Source organism: Suillus subalutaceus (assembly GCF_016647625.1).
Source record: "Suillus subalutaceus strain FC151 chromosome Unknown DFJ58scaffold_196, whole genome shotgun sequence".
Classification (NCBI taxonomy): domain Eukaryota; kingdom Fungi; phylum Basidiomycota; class Agaricomycetes; order Boletales; family Suillaceae; genus Suillus; species Suillus subalutaceus.
The window spans coordinates 1-18986 of NW_024540445.1; the positions used below are offsets into that span (position 1 = coordinate 1).

Sequence of the window (18986 nt, forward strand, 5' to 3'; positions counted from 1 at the left end):
CGAACTGATACGTAAAGAGTGTATCGACGCCCCTACCCTAACGGAAAAGCAGATCCACGACAAGAGCAAAGGCAATGCGATATCGAAAGGATTGATCATGCTTCAAGTGGCCTGGTTTATTTGCAGCTCATCACCCGCGCTATCTATCGCCTCGAAACCACCCAGCTCGAAGTGGGGACACTCGCTTTTGCAGTTCTCAATTTCCTCACTTATGCTGTGTGGTGGAATAAACCTCTCAATGTGCAATGTCCACATCCAGTGTACTGGAAGTCGACCGAGTCAAGGCCAGAGGATCACATTGATGAAGAGTATGTACGTGCCTCAACAATTATACCGCTGCTGATTATGTCTGCCTTAGTGTCAGTATATTCGCTTGGTTTAGGATCTTGGATCAGTCCTCCGCTTCACTCGGTTTGGGATTTTGGCTCAAGTATTCGGCCCAATTGCAGAACTGATAGGCTTGCCTCATATTCCCACATCTCGAAAGCTCCGAGTTCCAACATTTGATGGCAGCATCAAACTCCAAGGTTCGAGCAAGACGGTTCTTCGGCTTGCTGCACTGCTTATGGCAACCATATTTGGCGGCATCCATTGTATGGCTTGGTTTTTTGCCTTTCCCACATACCAGGAACAGGTGCTATGGCGCATCAGTGCCGTCGCTATAACTTTCACACCTGTGGTTTGTTTTCGTGTTTACTTCTTACCCGGTTCGGTACAGTACATCCTGGGGTTTGCATATGATCTGATTTGTCTCCGCATTCGTCATGTTGTACACACAGCTCGTGCCGTCCTCTTAGTATTTATGTTCACACTTTGCGCGATCTTCCTCCTGACGCATACAAGGCGGTGTCTTGGACTAGTTTTGTGCCGCACTTATAGTTATGATCTTGGTACTTGTGATATACTTCATATCTTCTGTAATGATATTCAGATGGCAGCATTCTTGTGGACCATGGCCGATGAGAGCTATGTCGCGATCACATGACCTGCACGTGTAGCATGACGCGAACCGAACAAACTCTGTCCAGTCTTACTTGAACTTGCTCATCACCATGGACAACAGCGAAATAGGGTTATTTGGTACGCTGCGGCTGATGAAACGGATGACCGATGAGCAGGTAGCAGCATCCTTGATCGATGAGGAGACAGTTACCTTTGGACGCAACCCGGCATGCACTATTACCCAGAGATCAATACTCTGCACGCGGACATTGCAATGTTTCCGAAAAGAAAGGTGCGTGACTTATTTGCCTATAATACCCACACACACCGACATCTTTAGAAATTAACCATTTACGCTGGCAAGCTTTCAATCCTCGTCGTCTTTGGCGAAGCACGCGTCACCATCGACGGCTGTAGATGGAGTTAAGACCGGATTCTGGAGGACACGAGTGAGTGCGAAGGAGAAGATGGTGAGTGCATGGCTTATTTTTTCGAGGTGGGGAGTCAGATATGCGGATGATGGGAGTGTACAGCCGGCGTTTTGAATTGAATTGATTTTTATGAGCTAATACAGGGTGCATATACGTGGGCACACGGGGAGCTCGTCGTGTCTTCTTAGTCTCTTCCTTGCGCATCGTCCGCTAATCTTTGCTTCTCTTCATTGTGCAACACCATAAACTTTACCGGTGACTCATCTCCCAGTGACGCCTCTTCCGGATAGCCACCAACCTGGCATCCTGTATCGTCCACGAAATCCCTATGCTCATTACCTGCCAATATGTCGATGCTAGGGTGTACAGGTTGTTCGGATTATCTGTGTCCTCTGGTGTGGAGTTCTGGATCATCGATAAGACTTTCCGATTCCCTCCTTCCACTGCAAGCTGACACACCAAAGCCCCAGGAAGCGCCTCGTTAATTTTATCTTGAAGAGGATCAATATCATTCTCTGTCCGCCGCATTTTAGCATGGCCTAAAACCCACTAGACTTTGGCTGACAGACCCTTGAAGATGATACACACGGTATACGCTGAAGCAGTGCAGACTCAAACACCGTCAAGGAGCCGATTCGTCGACCAAGTACGTGGCGCAGATATTTCGATGCTGTACATGCACGCGTTGTCATGGTCTTTCTGCTCGAGTTCCACTGCGCCCACACCGACAGATGAGAACACGCTACGGAAGTTGCCTTCCATATGCCTTAAACACGCCATATTCTTAATTTTATCGTGCATGTGTGCCAACTTATGACTGTATTATCGATAAAGGGTGGCAAGGCTGCAGGACTAGCGTCTATCGTGCCGATCAGCCACTAACAATATGGTATTACACTCACGTGCAGCTTGCCCTGAACCCAACAGCTTGTTAGAGGTTCCTTGGTCTGCGAATTCTCCCAGACAGTAAAATGGACACACTGAAATCTGCCGAAAGAACTGTTCAACCATATGCCGCATCAACAAAATCTAGCCAAGTTTCTCGTGCTGTGTGGTGGAGCGGGTGAACTTGACCATGACATCTTGAGAAGCCCAACTTGAGTATTTCTTCGTCACATCAATCTGCTAGAGCGAGAGTCATCTGTGCGAATAACAGCTGAACAGGCAACAAGAATGAGAATGAGAATGAAACTAAACGTACGATTGATACGCAAGACAGTACGCCCTGCGCCACCATGCAGATGTACCTGTGAAACTGGGTCGATTCGACCACGATCGAGAGGATGTCGTGGATCAGTCTGAGCGAAATGGGCGAGAAGTTATTCGAGAAAGGAAGAGTGCCACATGTCATGATAACAATAGGACATGCCCTTAAATGCAAGTTGAAAGGATGCATCGTGATATGTGACATGGGATGTTCCGCCCTGATCGAAAGGAAGGGCCTAAAAATCTGAGATCTTCCCTATAAGAGAGTCAAACATCCTGAGGGGTTTGAGATACGTGTCTCCTAGATACTGTCTGTGATATTGAGATCCGCTAATGTATTTTGGCGATGGATGCCACAGGTCTGGAGGTCCTTTCCACTCCAGGATCATCGTGAACCTGCGCGGCCACCAGAATTCAGAAATAGTAAAGAAAGTGAAGCGCGAGTTTGAACCCCTGAGCCGATGAAGCGTTTATGGTCAGTGTTCGAAAAAACAGGGTTGCGGCTGTGGGAATCCCTCGAGCGCTTTTGTACGATCTCAGCATTACTCCAAGACACTCAGTACGACCTTGCCAAGAAATTGACGGGGGCAAGGGTTGGCCATAGATGGTCACAAGCCTTGAACTGGTTATACTCGATTTATTGCAGTGTTGGGCGCTAGTAACTTGATCGATTATTACTTCCAAGTTCCCATCGCTTGCCATGCTACAAACATCAGGCAAGCCAGGCCGCCTCATTGTACATTGTACTGCCTTGAGATGACGCCCGCCAGTAACATACAAATAGCGAACAGGATGCATACGATACATCCCAAAGGTGACATCCGATAATGCGCTTACTACTAGTACTTCTTTGCGTCTTCCTTTACCTCTTTGGAGTAATCCAGGCTTCACCTACAACAAATACAACAAATACTACTACTAGCGACAGTTTTAAAGCTCCAACATTCGCGACCAGAACCATATGGTCCATCATCTCCAGCTCCGTTCTCACTCTATTTGCTTGCATATACAGCGCCATTCACCCTAATATTCCGAGTCCCAAGGACAGCCCCCTTCTTATCCTGCGGCGCCGACTTGGGATCATGATAATGGCACTCATCGCTCCTGAACTTATCGTCACATGGGCTATGCGCCAGTGGATCAGCGCTTGCCGTGTTACAAGACAGTTCAAGGAATCGGGATTTTTTAAGGTTTCTCAGCAGTCTGAAAGTGAATCATTCTTTCTGAAACTGAATATGTTCGTCGACAACTCACTATGCACGTCCTTAGATCATAGGTCCATCGCAGCAACTGCAGAGCAATATGTTGAAGGTGAGCTCGACATTCTATTTTGCACCCCGAATCCGCCTCCTCATGACTTCCATGCCTGCTTCTCAAGATCATGATAGGACCCGGCTTCTCTTAGCGCATCCCGAAGGTGAACCGTCATCTATACTGGTGTTCCTTCAGCGGTTCATATTACTCCAGCGCCCACCCCAGAGACTCGTGCTCTTGCGAAGCCATTCAAAAAGTTGTTTAAAGCTTATGTTTCAGAGCAATCTGAAGGTAAGCTTGATTCGTGTTCATCTAAACGTTGACTCATGTGCATCCTTAGATTACACGTGGACTCAGACGCACAGCTTCTTTGTGCTGATGGGTGGTTTCATGCTCTATGTGGACGGGAAACCCTACCACACACTACAGCCTGACGAGGTCCTCAAGCTGATACGTGCCGGGTGTATCGACGCCCCTACCCTCACGGCAAACCGGATCCATGACAAGAGCAAAGGCAATGCGATATCGAAAGGATTGGTCATGCTTCAGGTGGCCTGGTTTATTATGCAGCTCATCACCCGCGCCATCTATCACCTCGAAACCACCCAGCTCGAAGTGGGGACACTCGCTTTTGCGGTTCTCAATTTCCTCACCTATGCTGTGTGGTGGAACAAGCCTCTCGATGTGCAATGTCCGTATCCAGTGTACTGGAAGTCGACCGAGTCATGGCCAGAGGATCACATCGAGTATGTATGCGCCTCAACAATTATACCGCTGCTGATTATGTCTGCCGTAGTTTCTCTGAAATAGACGAATTCACTTGGTTTGAAATCTTGTTTCGCGTAATCTTGGTCCCAATTGTAGAACTGCTGGGGGTGCCTAGCCTTCTTCCATCTCGAAAGCTCCGAGTTCCAACATTTGATGGCAGCATCGAACTCGAAGATTCGGCCACGATGGTTCTTAAGCTTGCAGGATTGCTTATGGCAACCATATTTGGCGGCATCCATTGTATGGCTTGGTTTTTTGCCTTCCCCACATACCAGGAACAGGTGTTATGGCGCATAAGTGCCGTTGCTATAACTTGCACACCCTCGTTTGTTTTTCTCACTATATCTATCGTTGAAGTCCTGAACCCATCAAATGCGGTGGCCATCCCGATCCTTGCATTATATGCTCTGTTGTACATCACAGCTCGTTCTGTCCTTTTGGTACTTATGTTTGCCACCCTACACAATCTTTCTCCTAACGCATACAAGGCGGTGTTGTGGACTAGTTTGGTACCTCACTTATGATTTTTGATCATGGCACTTACTTGTAATACACTTCATACTTTTGTAATGATATTCAGATGCAGTATTCTTGTGGTTGATGACGGAGCTAGGTACATGAGTTGTTTTGCGACCGCTATGAACAACGCGATCACATGACCTGCACGTGCCATGACGCGAACCGAACAAACTCTGCTTAAGTTTTGTTTAAACTTGCTCATCACCATGGATGGCAGCGAAATGGGGTTGTTTGGTACGCTGCTGCTGATGACACGGAGGACTGACGAGCAGGTAGCAGTATTCTCAATCGTCGAGCAAACAGTTACCTTTGGGCGCGACCCCACATGCAGTATGTGCCTCTATGATCACCCAGAGATCAGTGCTCTGAACGCGAAAATTGTGTTTCTGGAAAGAAAGGTGTGTAGATTATTTTCCTATAATACCTACATACACTGACATCTTTAGAAATGAACTGGAAAGCTTTCAATCCTCGTCGTCTTTTGGCGAAGCGCGCCTCACCATCGACGGCTACGAAGGGAGTGAAGGAGAATATAGGGACCGGATTCTGGAGGACGCGAGCCAGTGACAAGGAGCAGTCGGTGAGTACATGCCTTTCTGTTTTGTGCTCTTGAATCTTTTGGAATTAGGGAGTCGAAAATGTGGTATGATTCGATCTAAGCCTATTACGAGCTAATGCAGGGTACATGTACATGAGAGCATGGGCAGCTTAAGCTTGTTACACATCACGTCTTCTCCTTGTATTATATGTCAATACATGGCGCACATGTGCCCCCTTTGCCACTTCCTGGTGTGTTGCTTGTCTATCCTTGCCATGTGTCTCCCCAAAGCGCGTCTTCTAACTAGCCCCCACCCCAAAGGCCATCCAAGAGCGCCATGAGTCAGTGCCCACTACACCCGATCCTTCCTTTGCATAGGTACCGGACAGTTATCTGTCGCACCCTCTACACCCTCTGCCCCTTTGGGAGCGAGTGATGGGACCACGCAGAGGGCTGCTGATTATGTCTGCCTTAGTCACAGTGAAAGAGATGAACTCGCTCCGCTTGGGATTGGCTCCAGTTTTCCGCCCAGCTATAGAACTGACAGGCTTACTCAGTGCTGTCCCTACATCTCGAAAGCACCGAGTTCTAACATTTGATGGCAGCATCAAACTCGAGGATTTGGACACAGCGGTTCTTTTGCTTGCTGGATTGCTTATGGCAACCACATTTGGCGGCATCCATTGTATGGCTTGGTCTTTTGCCTTCCCCACATACCTGGAACACTTGCTATGGCGCATCAGTGCCGTCGCTATAACTTGCACACCCTGGCCTAGTCTCTTCTCTTTATTTCTCTTTAACGACCTGAACATGCCGACTGTGGTGTACATTATTGTGTATGCATTATATGTCATATTGTACGTCGCAGCACGTGCCATCCTTTGGGTACTTATGTTCACCACTTTACGCGATTTTCCTCATGAGTCGGAGTCATGACTCGGACGTATTCAAGGTGGTGTTGTGGACTAGTTTAGTACCACACTTATAGTTCTTGATCATGGTACTTGTGATACACTCCGTACTTTTGTAATGATATTCAGATGCAGCATTCTTGTCGTCGACGACGGAGCTAGGTACACACATGCCCATGCGCAACCGCCATGAACGACGCGATCACATGACCTGCACGTTTGGCATGACGCGAATCGAACAAACTTGAACAAACTCTGCTGGAGCCTGGAGTGTTCCTTGAAGTTGCTCATCACCATAGACGGCAACGAAATAGGGCTGTTTGGTATGGCTGAGGCGGCAAACAGATGACTAATGAACGGGTAGCAGCGTTCCCGATTGACGAGGAGACAGTTACCTTCAAGTTTGGGCGCAACCCCGACATGCAGCGCCCGTCTCCGTTTTCCAGAGATCTATGCTCTGCACGCGGCAATTGTGTTTCTGGAAAGACAGATGCGTGACTTATTTGCCTATATTGTGTACAGTGAATTTGCAACGACGACCTGATTTAGGCTTGATATCATAGTAAGCTTCACTTTTAGCAAAGCGTTTCATGATGCGGGTAATTGTAGTGCGGTGGAGTTGAAACTTTTCAGTGAGGTCTCCATCAGACATGCCAGCAGCTTTGTCTTGGCAGATTCGAGCTTTCTTTGTAGGAGTTGTGTATTTTGTCATGGATGACTAGTGACAGCAAGGGTGTAGAATGAGTTCGCAAGTGGTGCAAGTGTGACGTTGTGCGGCAACGAGCCGACAAACACATTTTCTGTAAAGTCACACTAAACCTAAAAATGAAATGCACAGCATTCTCTTCACAAATATCTGGACAGCTCTCTCAGAAAGCCAAGTATCACAATAAAAGCATATGGTATTGAAAATATAGACCTAGTACACTACACTGCGACAAGTGAAACGACACAAAATGGTCTATTGCTCGAGTGCGAGGAGGAATAGGAGAAATGTCGATGCTGTGCATTTCCTTTTTGAGTCACTGTATCTTGTTTTCGTAAACTTCGGAACGCTCGCGAGATAAGACCAGCCTATTTTCAATCTAGCCTCATTGTACTGACGCCCGCCAGTAAAATACAAATAGTGAACAGGATGCATACCGTGATACACCCAAAAGTGACATCCAATAATGCGCTTACTAGTTTTCTGTGTCTTCCTTTACCTCGTTGGAGTAATCCAGGCTGCACCTACAACAAATTCAACAAATACTACTACTAGCGACAGCTTGAAAACCCCATCATTCACGACCAGAACCATATGGTCCATCATCTCCAGCTCCCTTCTCACTCTATTTGCGTGCATATACAGTGCCATTCACCCTAATATTCCGAGTCCTAAGGACAGCCCCCTTCTTATCCTGCGGCGCCGACTTGGCATCATGATAATGGCACTAATCGCTCCAGAACTGATCGTCACATGGCTATGCGCCAGTGGATCAGCGCTCGCCATATTACGAAACAGTTCAAGGATTCAGGGTATCCCAGTGTTCATCCTGAGCAGGAGCAGTCTGAAAGTGAGTTGTGCTTTTGGAAACTCTACATCTCACAACTCACTATACACGTCCTTAGAGGAGGCTGTTAAAGCGCCTGAGCAACGTGAAAATCGCTTCCTTCGCTTCCTGGTAGCGCTTGCTAAAGGTGTATCATCTGTGCTGGTGTTTCTTTGCCGTTTCCCTGGTGCTCTCGCGACGCGGGTCAAAAGGTCGATTAACTCTTATTCCTCAGAGCAATCTGAAGGTAAGCCCGATTCGTACTCACCTAAACGTTGACTCACGTGCATCCTTAGATTATACGTGGACTCAGACGCACAGCTTCTTTGTGCTGATGGGTGGTTTCATGCTCTATGTGGACGAGACACCCTACCACACACTACAACCTGACGAGGTCCTCGAGCTGATACGTGCCGAGTGTATCGACGCCCCTACCTAACGGCAAAGCAGATCCATGACAAGAGCAAAGGCAATGCGATATCGAAAGGATTGGTCATGCTTCAGTTGGCCTGGTTTATTATGCAGCTCATCACCCGCGCCATATATCACCTCGAAACCACCCAACTCGAAGTGGGGACACTCGCTTTTGCGGTTCTCAATTTCCTCACTTATGCTGTGTGGTGGAACAAGCCTCTCGATGTGCAATGTCCGTATCCAGTGTACTGGAAGTCGACCGAGTCAAGGCCAGAGGATCACATTGAGTATATATGCGCCTCAACAATTATACCGCTCCTGATTATGTCTGCCTTAGTATCTATGAAAGTAACCAAGGCGTTCGGAATGGGTTTGGGATCCTTTACCCAGTCTTCCGTCCTATTTTAGAAACTGATGGGTTGGCTTGACATTCCCACATGTCGAAAGCTCCGAGTTCCAACGTTTGATGGTAGCATCCAACTCGAAAATTTGGACTCGATGGTTCTTCTACTTGCTGGATTGCTTATGGCAACCACATTTGGCGGCATCCATTGTATGGCTTGGTTTTTTTGCCTTCCCCACATACCAGGAACAGATGCTATGGCGCATGAGTGCCGTCGCTATAACTTGCACACCCTGGCTTGCTTCCCTCACTGTATATCTCTTTTCCGTAGCCGACCTGAACCTATCAGGTGCGGTATACGCCGCCGGTGACCGTCACTGTGACGACCTGTGCATTATATGTCGTGTTGTACGTCGTAGCACGTGCCATCCTCTTGGTGTTTATGTTTACCACTTTACGTGATCTTCCTCCTGACGCATACAAGGCGGTGTCATGGACTAGTTTAGTGCCTCACTTATAATTCTTGATTATGGTACTCGTGATACACTTCATACTTTGTAATGATATTCAGATGCAGTATTCTTATGGTCGACGATGGAGCTATGTACACAAGTCGTTCCGCAATCGTTATGAACAACGCGATCACATGACCTGCATGTGACGCGAACCAAACAAACTTGAAAACAAACTCTGCCCAAGTCTAGCTTGAACTTGCTCATTACCATGGACGACAGCGAAATAGGGCTATTTGGTACACTGCGGCTAATGAACCGGACAGCTGATGCAGCAGGTAGCAGCATTCCCGAACGACGAGGAGACAGTCAGCTCTGGGCACGACCCGACGTGTAGCGTCCGTCTCCAGTATCCAGCGACCAGTGATCTCCACAAGGAAATTGTGTTTTTGGAAAGAAAGGTGCGTGGATTTTCTGCTCATAATACCTACACTGATACCTCTGGCGAGAGAAGCATATCGCCAACCAAATTCGGGGAGAGAAGTCCGTCGCCCACCAAGTTCGGGGAAAGAAAGCGTATTCCCTATGATCGCCTTCAAAGGCTCCGCTGATGCTGGTTAGGATGGAGCGGACTGTCTAGGAGATAACGCGGGGTAGGATGAGCCGTGACACGTACTGATTAAATATAGCAGACGCGCCTGCGAGGGAAGAAATGTTAATCTTTGGCGAAACTGCCTCGAGGAAAAGCTCAATCGTCAATGCAATCGCGCAGGCCTCTGGCGATGCAATGGGATCCACTTGTACCTCTGAACACCACCCAGTCGATTCAGGCCAGAGATTCGTCCTGATCGATGCTGCGGGTCTCAATGAGAGGTATGTAGTTACCGTGGAGCTCCTTTCTGTCGATCATGCCCCAATTGCAAGTAGCTGAAGGCTGTATTTAAGCACATGATATTAATGTCTTGTCATGCTCTCGCTTACATTCACTTTCATTTCCATCATGTATCGGGTCGGTTTCGCGCCTGTTGACTTCTATCGTCTCCAATTGTTTGAATTATATGCTCCGAATATGCAGTATTCTATCTTGCAGTGTTAAATAACCGATGTGATCTGGATAAGAGTGGCGACACATCTATTATGCCGACCGACCACTGACGCCATGGAAATACGTGTATGTACAGCTTGCACTCAGCACTGAGCCCCCTCCCATTTCTTCTCTGGGTCCACAGAGTTCATCCAAAGCCTCAGTTCGCCATCACAATCATAGAAGTTTGAGGCTTGCAAAGCGCAACGCTTGCTGGAGGCTCATGGGAATTCCTGGTCTCCACGCCATGTTAGTCTCCCCTAGTTCGACCAAACGAGAAGGAAAACAGACGTTCCTTCTATATTATGGCACCATGTGCACAGGTGGACATACCTGCGAAATTGGCCCCAATCGACAGGACAGTCCAAGAAATTGGCGATAAGTGAGTAGGTCAAGATTCAATAAGGTTTGCAGCTTGCGTACGTCGGACTTCCAAATTCTAAATCTTGACATTGCCCACAACGACCAGCGCTATAAGTTCAAGCTTCAAGTCTTTAATACCGCATCGCATCCCTAGTAGCTCAAGTCAGTGAAGGTCACCAACAGAAATGACATGTCTGAGGAGAAGATGATGAAGCGGAAAGAGTTCATTACAGGCGACGATATTGATAGGAGGCCCACGGATATGCATGTGATACACCACTCAGTGTATATAACCTCCTAACTTTGAGTCTCCTCTAAGTTAGTAACAATGTCGGTCCAACTTGAAGTACCACTCATCTCGTTATCTGGAATCCGGCGACCATTGTTTCCTTCAGATCCACCAACCAACCAAGACATCCTAAAGGCAGTTTTCTTCCTTGAGGACGTGAAGAAGTTTTACCAGCCTCCCCGTAAGTTGTGTCGTGGCCCGAGCTTCTAATGACTACATAAAACGCCCACAGCATTCATGAGAAGAGTGCGCGGGGACGTACGTCAGGCAACTTTTCATGACATCGCGAAAGCGCAGCTGTATCTACACAAGGTGTGCAGCGCAGCCACGGCTGGGACAGGTGAAAAAGTAGAGCCTCAAGCCATCTTGGATCCCGAACCCATTCATACAAGGCTGGATCGGATGAATGAGACACTTGTTCGGATGATGGACGATTCCAGGATCCACGATTCTAGGATTCACCGTCTGGAGCAACAGCTTGACTCTGATTCCGCTGGACAGGGGTTCCAACACATGGAGCAGACATTGGAACCTGAGGCAAGTGAGCATCGACAGCGGTTCCGCCATCCAGCGATTGAAAACACACACTTGGTATTATAATTTCGATACTTCAATAATCGCTGCTCATGTCAACAACGTAGTTATATGACAGGAACCATTTTTTCAACGACTTACTACTGTACGAACCGATCCCGATCTGGTGGAAGAATGCGGATCGAAAACCGGAGATCGTTGGTATTTTTATTCTGTTATTCACATCAATGACGTCATATTCTCGATAGTTTGGATTGCCGCCTTTACGCACGAACAACGACTTCAACAACCTCACCGATAATGACTTGACCAAATGTCTTTATTACTACAAAGTTGACATTGATTATCGAAGTACTAGGGAAACGAAAATCCATTGCCTCCGATCCTTCATTATCGGTTGTTCGGTGAGTGTTTTAGATGTCTGTTTTCGTCGCGCTGCATTGACGACATGGACGTTAAAAGTCTCGTTCTGCTACGATCTGAACTAGCGTTCAGTTTTTCCACTCAATCTACACTAGCGTATAGTATACATCAAGCAGAAATGACTAAACGATAAAGGTCAAACCAAACATCCACCATGACTGCGATATCCAAGAGATTGATTATCCTGCAGGTGGCATCGTTTTTTCTGCAGCTCCTTTCCCGTGCTTCATCACGTCGAAACCATCCAGCTTGAGTCAATGTCACTTGCTTCTGTGTCGTCCCTTGTACTGCGCGGTGAAATAAGCCTTTCGATGTCCAGTCCTCATCTAGTTTACTGGAACTCGATCCCGTCCAAACCAGAGGACAACATTCACGAGCACGTTTACATCTCAATCAGCTGAACAGGCAATAGGAATGAGAACAAAACCAAGCGTATTTCTGATGCGCAATACAGTACACCTCGCACCATCGGTGCGTAGTAAGGATATAACTGGTTTATTTTGACCCCGATCGAGAGGACATTGTGGATCAGTCTGAGCGAACGAGAAAGGATGGGCCCCACATCACGTAGATAACAACAGGTCATACCCCGCAAGCTGTTGGGCCCGTTCCCTACAAGTTGGAGGGATGTATGCGTGCATTAGGACTAGTTCCGTCTCGATTGAGATGAAGGGCCTCCCGTACATCCAGGATCTTTCCAATAGAGTGTCGAGTATCCTGAGGGGTTTGAGATTCGCGTCCTAGACATTGTCTGTCAGTATCGAAATCCGCCGGTGCATTTTGGTGGTGGACACAGTAGTTCTGACAGGTTACCAAATCATACCAATGAAGTTTGCAGACATGCAGCGCACACCGATTGGGGTTCTTCCACTCCAGGATCATCCTGAAAGTTACCAGTACGTTCCGATGCATCATTTTCATCCACATACTGGTATTCCAAGCCCTCGTAAGTAAATCGTAAGTGACCACTGTCATAGATTTCAACCTCCTTTATGTTGGACTGGTCCTGAGTGTACCTCATAAGGACGTCTTCTCAATTGTGACGGCCGTCGCTTGGGCTTCTGGGTGGCTGGAAAAAGTTGTGCAGAACTTGACCAGCCCGTAGTGCGTCCTCAATGAACTCTGGCTGCGAAGCCTGCTATTAGATGGCCTCCTAATCGGTCCGTCCAAGCTCACCTTAATGCCTGAGCCTGTTGGAGAAGTAAGCCGCTAATCGAAAAACTCAGTCGGGAACGTGTCAGTTTCCAAATGGACCACCTTATTCATTGCGTTCTGCGCCCGCCTCTCGTCGGCCTTGCAGTGCTTTTTGCGGGCAGCAAGTTGCAGCAGGTGAACGCGACAGGTAGGAGGCTAGGAGCAAAGCGAGTCCAGTATGTTCTCCCCGTTTGGGCATTCCGCTTAAAGTCCTTTCCCTCTTAATCGATTGGCGATGAGGCTTTAAACGGGCGTGGGCTATTGTTGAGGTTGGGGAGTGGGACAGAAGATCCCGCTAGAACTGCCGTCTTGTCAGAGCGCGTGAGCTGGACTGCTGTTGTGATGAGCTTCTGAGTAATTCGTTTTGACTACGGCTTTGGCCTTCTGGAGAAGAGTCTGAGCGAGCTCCGGAATGTACAAGGTTGACTTACCTGCCTGAGTGCTCGAAGTGTAGCGTTTTGACATTTTAACAGTAGAGGTTTGAGAAAGTAACGATGTAGTAGGGATTATCACCTCCGGACGCGTGGCCAATCACAGACTGAATCGAATGCCACTTTAAGTTACTGAGGTAAAAAAAATTGGCTGGAGTGGGACTATTGTGCTTACCCGATGGCGTTGGAAATGACTCATTACGTGCCACTAGTACTGTATAACTCGATACGTCTCGACACGTTATGATTAGCAGAGCCCATTCTACTAAGTCAAAAAGCCCTGACCATAAGAGGGCGACATCGTATCCTCCTCCCTCTCTGCTCGAATTTTGAACCGAATGCAGTCGAGCGCGTTCGAAGGTGTCCAGTTCGCGTTCAGACCAGGTTCGAACGCGGAACCTGTCCAAACGTGTAAAATGTACTCGGTGAACGATTTAATGATGCAGATTTAGAGGTGTGAAAAGGACTCACTGTATTGGCTTCGTTGATTGTAACGCCAGCTCCGAAGTGTCTCTTGCGGGACTGATAGTTGGGCTTTCGTGTAGATGTGACCGATACATCCGCCTTGTACCTGAGCGATGAACACGGAAGTTATGAGCAGGAATCGACAGCGAATACCATCATATATGGCCAGGATATTGATTCAAGGAATCAAGGTTACTAATAGACGCCAAGGCCCAAATCATTGATCGTGAATTACGCGATCACATGACCTGCACGTGTGGGATGACGCGAACTGAACAAACCAACTTTAAGTCTGTCTTGCTTGAGCTCAACTCTGTCCTAGACTTGCTCATCATCATGGACGGCAGCGAAATAGGGCTGTTTGGTACGCTGCGGCTGATGAAGCGGACGACTGATGAGCAGGTAGCAGCATTCCCAATCGATGAGGAGACGGTTACCTTTGGACGCGACCCGACATGCAGTGTGCGCCTCTATTATCCAGAGATCAGTGCTCTGCATGCGAAAATTGTGTTTCAGGAAAGAAAGGTGCGTGGATTGTTCATCTAAATTTTCAGAACCTCTGGAACTCGCTAGCAGGCTTTTCTCGTCGTTCTTGGCGACGCAGGCCTCACCATCGATGGCTGCCCTGTGCTCCCATCCACTAACGCCTCCCTTCCCACAACAATCCCCGTCTCTAACAACTGCGAAATCGAAATCCACAAGAAACGTTTCATATTCTCCTACCCACCCAAGCAGCTACGTTCTTCACTATACAACATCGATTCACCGGTCAAGTCTGAAAATGGAGGAGGCGGCGGACGGAAGAAAATTACGAATGAGCATGATCCACAGCGCTCAAGTATTCACTCCTCGTGGAAAACCCTCTTCAGATCCACTCGCAAACCTCCGCATTCTCCAGAGCCCACTCAAGCAGCTCGTGCCATCCCCGCGCAAGCCCTCTGCCCTAAAGAACTCCCATGTCCCAGAACCAGACGAAATAGAAGAAGAAATTGTGCTTGTGGAGTCTAACACTCCACATGTCGTACAAGAGGATAAGGACCTTGTCATCCTCGAGCGTGTCGATGTCCAAGCGCCTCCGCCCACCCCATCTGTGCAAAGGCCAAGACCAAGTATGAACATATACAAGACTCCGAACAGGCGTACTCGCCCCTCGTTACACCGTGCCGTACTTATTCGCAGTGTACATCGTGCCGTCATGGCGCGCGAGGAAGAGGAAGAAGAGAAAGAAGTTGAGGAGGTGATCGTAAATGAGGCGACGGTAGAAGAGGGCGAGGAGCACGAAAACGATAACGACGAAGAATTTAATGACGAACAAGGAACTGCAGGAAACGAGCATGGAGAATCTGACGAAGATGGAAATGACGCTGACTTAGACACCATTGAGGAGCCTACTCCTCAACCAAGCACGTGGCGCAAATCTCTCAATGCTGTGCGTGCACGTGTTGTATGGCCTTTCCGCTCGAGCTCCACTGCGCCCGAAGAAAACGACGACGACAAGCAAGATGAACGCGAGGACGAAGAGGACGAGGTAAGTCTCCCCTTTGTTTCTCTTCGTCATACTAACTTCGAACACCAGTACGCTCAAATGGACACAGACCAGGACGCACAGCCCCCACCCCCATCCTCCTCTCCACCTCCTATTCACATCACACCCCGAGCCCAACCACACCTTACACCTGCAAGAGCCCCCCCGACCTCTAGGCTCATTTATGACGCCCCAAGTATCGCACCCACAATCAGACATTGGCGTTGGAATTGGTCGCGGTGCAGGACGCAACTCTTTTAGCGGAGCGTTGCGCGTACCGTTGCCTCCTGGTGTGTCTGCACTTGCACCGTCTGGTCCTGTAGAGACATGGGGAGGTGCGAAGAGAATACGCGTCGAGCCGAAGTGGCGCATTGGGGATATTGAGGTGCGAGGTGTGGAGGTGAAGGAAGAGGAGAAGGCAGGGACAGGATTAGGGAGGACACGGGTGAGTGAGGAGGAGAAGAAGGTGAGTGCATGCGTTTCCTTTTGTTTTTTTGGTACTTGGGAAGTGGAATGGAGGGAGCAGTTTGGGTTTCATTTGGAATTGCTTCTCTATGAGGGATTACTGTGATACAGGGTGTCGCGTTTGCCGCTTCCTGGCGTATCCCTCGTCTCCCTCAACTTTCCTTTCTTCCTTGTGTCATTTCTCCATGACGCGTCCTCCAACTAACCACCAACCCACAGGCCATCCAAGAGCGCCGTAAATCAGCGCTCACTACACCCGACCCTTTCTTTGCACAGGTACCAGGGCTGCGACGGCAGTCTGTCGCACCCTCCACACCCTCTGCCCCGGGTGACCGTAACACGCTACGGAAACTGCCCTCTCTGCTAGATTCTGTCGTCCGCACCGTCGGTGAGCGCAGTGCATCTCCCACCAAGTCAGGCGAGAGGAGCGTATCGCCGATCAAATTCGGGGAGAGAAGTGCATCCCCTACAAAAGCCCCCACCCATTCGCGTCCCTCATCCCCTACGAAGCTATTCTCTTCTCCTGTGAAATCGTTTTAAAACGCCTGCGAAGGCGTATACGCCTTTCGGGCGCCCTCCATCGCCTTTGAAGGCACCGCTGACGCCACATAGTGAAGAAGATGAGGAGGACACGCGAAGTTTGTTGGATCGGATGAAGCGAACTGTGGAGGAAATGAAACGACGTAGGAGTGTGGGTCCGTCTGGGGAGGATGAGCGTGAGTACGAGGAGGATGGTGAGGATGAAGACACAGCAGGCGCTGAGCAGCGAATGGATGTCGAGGAGAACGCAGAAGAAGACATCGGCGAGGAACCACAAACAGGTGAAGAAGAGGAAAACAGTGATAAAGAGAACGGCCTTGCATCATCGCTCCGAGAACCTCAGTCCATTTCACACCCTGAACCTGACCTCGAGACAACTGACCCATCCGAACACAGCCCTGCACCTCTCTCGCCCACGCGCGTCGCTCTTGACCTTGATCTCGAACTGGAGAGGACGCCACTACCCCAGCTCACGCGTCCCACCTCCCGCCCGCAGCACAAGAATGCATCGTCATTTGCGGGGCCGCAGACTCCTGCCCTCGCGTCACTCAAGCATCTCTTCCCTCCGCCAGCGCCGGTACCAAGTACGCCAGCAGTGAAGAGTATGCGTTCGCTGTTCCGCGGGGCTGGTAATGGTATCGGGGTGGAGATGGAAGAGGATGTATTGGAGGGTGTTGGAGAGATGATGGTTACACCTGAGGGGTATCGAGTACGTGTCGAGGACGTGGATGAACTGGAGGGTGAGATGGAAAGGGAGGAGCAAACAAACAGGAGAGAGACAGAGGAGCGACGCAAACCTGCAAGAACTACCTCCCGCAAGACCCCCGTTCCGGTTCCGTCTTCTGGGCCTGGGCCTACCACGACAGCAGCTCGTCGCCGCACAAGAACTACTACGGCCACGGGGGCTCCTGCCTCCAAGGAGAGGGAGTCATCGACTTCCAGGACTGTTTCTCGTGTGGAGACGGTAGTTACGAAAAGGGTGCCAATCGCACCTCCAAAACGTGCAGAGAAAGAGAAAGAAAAGGCAAAAATGTCAGAACCAGATGCAGAAGACAAAGCAGAGGAAGACGAAATTAAGGAGATTCCGCCTCAGCCCGCTGCACAAAAGAAACCTACGAGAGCGCGTCTGCTTCGTGCGCAGAAAGGGGTCGCAGCTGATAACTCGGTGTGCATCCTCTTCATAGGCCTTGTGAATAGCTAATCATAAGTTGTTATTTAGGATGAAGAGCCTGCCGTTGCGCCAAGGATGCGAGATGCCAGTACTGAGCCTAGGATGCGTGCTGCTAGTACTGAGCCTAGAGCTCGTGGGGCCACTGCCACAACAGCGAGAAAAACGAAAATGGATGCTGTTGAAACGGTACGTGCTGATTCTTCCTTTTTCCTATTGCAATTCCATATCTCATTTTACTCCCGCAGGTCCCAAAAGCCCGGGCGGCCCGCAGCCGTGCTACCCCTGTCCCAGTTGCTCGACCTGAGCCTGCGAAGGCACGCCCACGAGTTACTGCGAAACCAAAGACCGCAACCACGGCAACTCGTGCCCCCTCACGGAGTAAAATGCGTAGTACGGAAGACGACGACGATGCTGATGGGGATGACCCCCTTGATTCGATCGCGCAGCCTGAAGCCCCGGCTCCCATACAGAGGGCGAGACGCACGCGGGCAGTGACTGCACCTGTGAAAGAAGAGGATGTCGATATTCCGATTCCTGGGAAGGCGAAGAACACAACAACGACCCGCAGACGTGCGGTGACAGCGGTGGATAAGGAAAATACCCCGTCGAGTTCGAAAGAGGATGAGGGTGAGCGGAAGAAAGAGGTGGAAGTGAAGCGCACGACGCGGGCAACGAGATCACGAGCGTGAAGTTGTGTCGAATGGAGTTTTTTTTTGTTTAGTTATCTGTCCTGAATTTCTCCGCGAAACGATTGTAATCACCTTACTATGTAAAGTGTTCGAGTGACATGTGTACTACTATAGTATGCGAGCCTGGGACGAACAAACTACTACTGGCTATATTGACTTTCTACCGACTCAGCCCTCGTCTAAGCTCTGGAGCACTTGCGAGTATGTCATGTGCCGTCCGCCAAAAATAACAGGTACATCTACTTTCTCCCACTCGTCCTCGTCAGTATCGCTGCAGTTATCATTGATGGGTATGACTTTGGGGTTCGAATCAAGGATCTCAAAGTCCCCCAGTCGGCTCTTGGCTATGTTCAAGTTCAGTCAACGCTTTGTTCTTAGGTCATGATGAATATGATGCGCTTTACCTTTGCGCTGGCGCTTGTGGGGTAGAATTTGTGCGTCATCAAAGAGGGAAAACGTTGCCATGCTAAATGACACAGGGGGAAAAGTCTCTGATGCGTCGT

The 18986-nt window shown here is 49.1% G+C and overlaps 8 protein-coding genes across 8 annotated transcripts; all 8 read left to right on the forward strand.

The window, feature by feature from the left end:
* Positions 1–1028: 1028 nt before the first annotated feature.
* DFJ58DRAFT_818461 (uncharacterized protein) lies at positions 1029–1289 on the forward strand (the record flags this gene model as incomplete). Its single annotated transcript, XM_041391859.1, has 1 exon — positions 1029–1289. A coding segment is annotated over one exon (261 nt), but the record flags the coding sequence as incomplete, so codon positions are not given.
* Positions 1290–3322: 2033 nt separating this feature from the next.
* Positions 3323–5180, forward strand: DFJ58DRAFT_171837 (uncharacterized protein). The gene is made up of 6 exons (XM_041379021.1): positions 3323–3788; positions 3849–3890; positions 3958–3996; positions 4047–4124; positions 4174–4579; positions 4630–5180. Exons 1-6 carry the CDS (start codon positions 3407–3409, stop codon positions 5123–5125), a joined length of 1443 nt encoding a protein of 480 aa, XP_041236995.1. The 5' UTR covers positions 3323–3406; the 3' UTR covers positions 5126–5180.
* A 145-nt stretch (positions 5181–5325) lies between these two features.
* On the forward strand, positions 5326–5892 carry DFJ58DRAFT_818472 (uncharacterized protein; the record flags this gene model as incomplete). Its single annotated transcript, XM_041391860.1, has 2 exons — positions 5326–5518; positions 5567–5892. Coding segments are annotated over 2 exons (199 nt in total), but the record flags the coding sequence as incomplete, so codon positions are not given.
* A 245-nt stretch (positions 5893–6137) lies between these two features.
* DFJ58DRAFT_818473 (uncharacterized protein) lies at positions 6138–6669 on the forward strand. Its single transcript, XM_041391861.1, has 2 exons — positions 6138–6581; positions 6628–6669. Exons 1-2 carry the CDS (start codon positions 6316–6318, stop codon positions 6644–6646), a joined length of 285 nt encoding a protein of 94 aa, XP_041236997.1. The 5' UTR covers positions 6138–6315; the 3' UTR covers positions 6647–6669.
* Positions 6670–8028: 1359 nt separating this feature from the next.
* Positions 8029–9442, forward strand: DFJ58DRAFT_749793 (uncharacterized protein; the record flags this gene model as incomplete). The annotated part of the gene is made up of 5 exons (XM_041387690.1): positions 8029–8125; positions 8181–8348; positions 8398–8495; positions 8552–8802; positions 8853–9442. 5 exons carry the CDS (start codon positions 8029–8031, stop codon positions 8941–8943), a joined length of 705 nt encoding a protein of 234 aa, XP_041236998.1. The 3' UTR covers positions 8944–9442.
* Positions 9089–9443, forward strand: DFJ58DRAFT_818460 (uncharacterized protein). The gene is made up of 2 exons (XM_041391858.1): positions 9089–9185; positions 9208–9443. The coding sequence occupies exons 1-2, from the start codon at positions 9111–9113 to the stop codon at positions 9376–9378; spliced, it is 246 nt and encodes an 81-aa protein (XP_041236999.1). The 5' UTR covers positions 9089–9110; the 3' UTR covers positions 9379–9443.
* Positions 9444–10931: 1488 nt separating this feature from the next.
* Positions 10932–12125, forward strand: DFJ58DRAFT_865057 (uncharacterized protein; the record flags this gene model as incomplete). The annotated part of the gene is made up of 5 exons (XM_041394148.1): positions 10932–11227; positions 11279–11637; positions 11688–11777; positions 11829–11984; positions 12099–12125. Exons 1-5 carry the CDS (start codon positions 11086–11088, stop codon positions 12123–12125), a joined length of 774 nt encoding a protein of 257 aa, XP_041237000.1. The 5' UTR covers positions 10932–11085.
* A 2304-nt stretch (positions 12126–14429) lies between these two features.
* Positions 14430–18483, forward strand: DFJ58DRAFT_734990 (uncharacterized protein; the record flags this gene model as incomplete). Its single annotated transcript, XM_041386570.1, has 8 exons — positions 14430–14618; positions 14670–14866; positions 14925–15621; positions 15689–16084; positions 16303–16608; positions 16637–17788; positions 17843–17980; positions 18040–18483. 8 exons carry the CDS (start codon positions 14430–14432, stop codon positions 18481–18483), a joined length of 3519 nt encoding a protein of 1172 aa, XP_041237001.1.
* Positions 18484–18986: the final 503 nt, after the last annotated feature.

Coding starts and splice junctions, on each gene's coding strand:
- DFJ58DRAFT_171837 (XM_041379021.1), top strand. CDS start 3,407: ATGCGCTTACTACTAGTACTTCTTTGCGTCTTCCTTTACCTCTTTGGA. Junction 3,789..3,848: donor GGTTTCTCAGCAGTCTGAAA/GTGAATCATTCT, acceptor GCACGTCCTTAG/ATCATAGGTCCATCGCAGCA. Junction 4,125..4,173: donor TGTTTCAGAGCAATCTGAAG/GTAAGCTTGATT, acceptor GTGCATCCTTAG/ATTACACGTGGACTCAGACG.
- DFJ58DRAFT_818473 (XM_041391861.1), top strand. CDS start 6,316: ATGGCAACCACATTTGGCGGCATCCATTGTATGGCTTGGTCTTTTGCC.
- DFJ58DRAFT_818460 (XM_041391858.1), top strand. CDS start 9,111: ATGCTATGGCGCATGAGTGCCGTCGCTATAACTTGCACACCCTGGCTT.